The following is a 1,515-nucleotide window of genomic DNA, read 5'->3' on the forward strand; positions in this document are numbered from 1 at the left end:
GCCTAGTCTGGCGGAAGCGGCGCGCGAGGAACTCTGGGAGTTGAAGTCCGGCCTCAGCTACGGTCTTCCTAGGTTGGCGTAAGCGGCGCGCGAGGAACTCTGGGAGTTGAAGTCGGGCCTCAGTCGCAATTTTCCTAGTCTGGCGGAAGCGGCGCGCGGGGAGCTCTGGGAGTTGAAGTCCGGCCTCAGAAGCGGTCTGCCTAGTCTGGTGGAAGCGGCGCGCGGGGAGCTCTGGGAGTTGAAGTCCGGCCTCAGCAGCGGTCTGCCTACCCTGGCGGAAGCGGCGCGCGAAGAACTCTTGGAGTTGAAATCGGGCCTCAGTCGTAATTTTCCTAGTCTGGCGGAAGCGGCGCGCGAGGAACTCTGGGCGTTGAAGTCCGGCCTCAGTCGGGGGGGGAGGTCTTCCTAGTTTGGCGGAAGCGGCGCGCGGGGAGCTCTGGGAGTTGAAGTCCTGCCTCAGCTGCGGTTTTCTTAGTTTGGCGAGGAACTCTGGGAGTTGAAATCTCGCCTCAGCCGCGGAGTTCCTAGTCCGGCGGAAGTCGCGCGCGACGGACTCTGGGAGTTGAAGTCCTCCGTGTCTCGCCTCACGCCCGCCTGAGCCGCGGAGGCTTTCTGCCGGCGGAAGTGTGGCGCGCGAGGCATTCTGGGAATGACAGTCCTTCATCCCCCCACCCGCCTGGCCCTCCTGAGCTGCGGTGGCTTTCCGTTGCGCGCGGAGCACCCTGGGTTTTGAAGTCCCCTCGCCTTTTCATGCTCTCCCTACGCCGGCGAAGCACTCTGAGATTTAAAGTCCCGATTTAACGCCCGCCGGAGCCGCTGCGGCCTTCCTAGGGCGGAAACCGCGCGCGGGGCACTCTGGGCTTTGAAGTCCCCTCGCCTTCTCCTCACGCCCGCTTGAGCAGCGGCGTCAACTGTGAAAGTGGCGCGCGGCGCATTCTGGGAGTTGAAGTCCCTCCCTTTTTTACCTCATAGACATAGAGCTCATAGAGCAGGGATCTCCCTCACCCGCGGGGCATGTCGGGAAATGTAGTCCCGCCTCCTTCCCTCAGGCCTGCCTGAACCGCTGCGGCCTTGTAGTAAATAATAAGTAAATAAGTAAATTGAGCCGGCTGGAGGGTCCTATGGGGTTGCATATAGAGAAGCAAGTAGGCAATGGGTGGGATTTTCCCCCTCCCTCAGTTTAGCCTACAGCCCTTAGATCTCCTGGTGGTCTCCCATCCCGAGCAGTTCTTATTTCCCGAGTAGGTTGACACTGGACTATATCCAGCCTCCCTCCTTCCTGACTCCTAAACTGAGGCTTCAACTTCCCTCATGTTCCAGTTTTTCTCCAGTTTTGTCTACAGCCCTGGGCTCTCCTGGTGGTCTCCCATCCCAAAGGCCTCCTGGGCTCAAAAATGCACACACGAGGCAAACGACTCGTAGTTACGATGGTGGGGTCACGCGATCTCCTGTGGCCACCTTCCGACGAAGCGCAGGGATTCGCTTAAGAACGGTGGCGAGAACGGTCGTCAAATG

General features: G+C 60.1%; 1 protein-coding gene across 1 annotated transcript in view; it reads right to left on the reverse strand.

The window, feature by feature from the left end:
* TMEM129 (transmembrane protein 129) overlaps positions 1–1,016 on the reverse strand; it is a 6,510-nt gene extending 5,494 nt beyond the window's left edge. Inside the window, exon 1 of the mRNA XM_015828329.1 lies at positions 1,010–1,016. Within this exon, the coding sequence (XP_015683815.1) occupies positions 1,010–1,016 (7 nt within the window). The remainder of the gene's footprint in view (positions 1–1,009) is intronic.
* Between the last annotated feature and the right edge of the window lie 499 nt (positions 1,017–1,515).

Source organism: Protobothrops mucrosquamatus, unplaced genomic scaffold (genome assembly GCF_001527695.2).
Source record: "Protobothrops mucrosquamatus isolate PMUCROS unplaced genomic scaffold, P.Mucros_1.0 scaffold4405, whole genome shotgun sequence".
Taxonomy (NCBI): Eukaryota; Metazoa; Chordata; class Lepidosauria; order Squamata; family Viperidae; genus Protobothrops; species Protobothrops mucrosquamatus.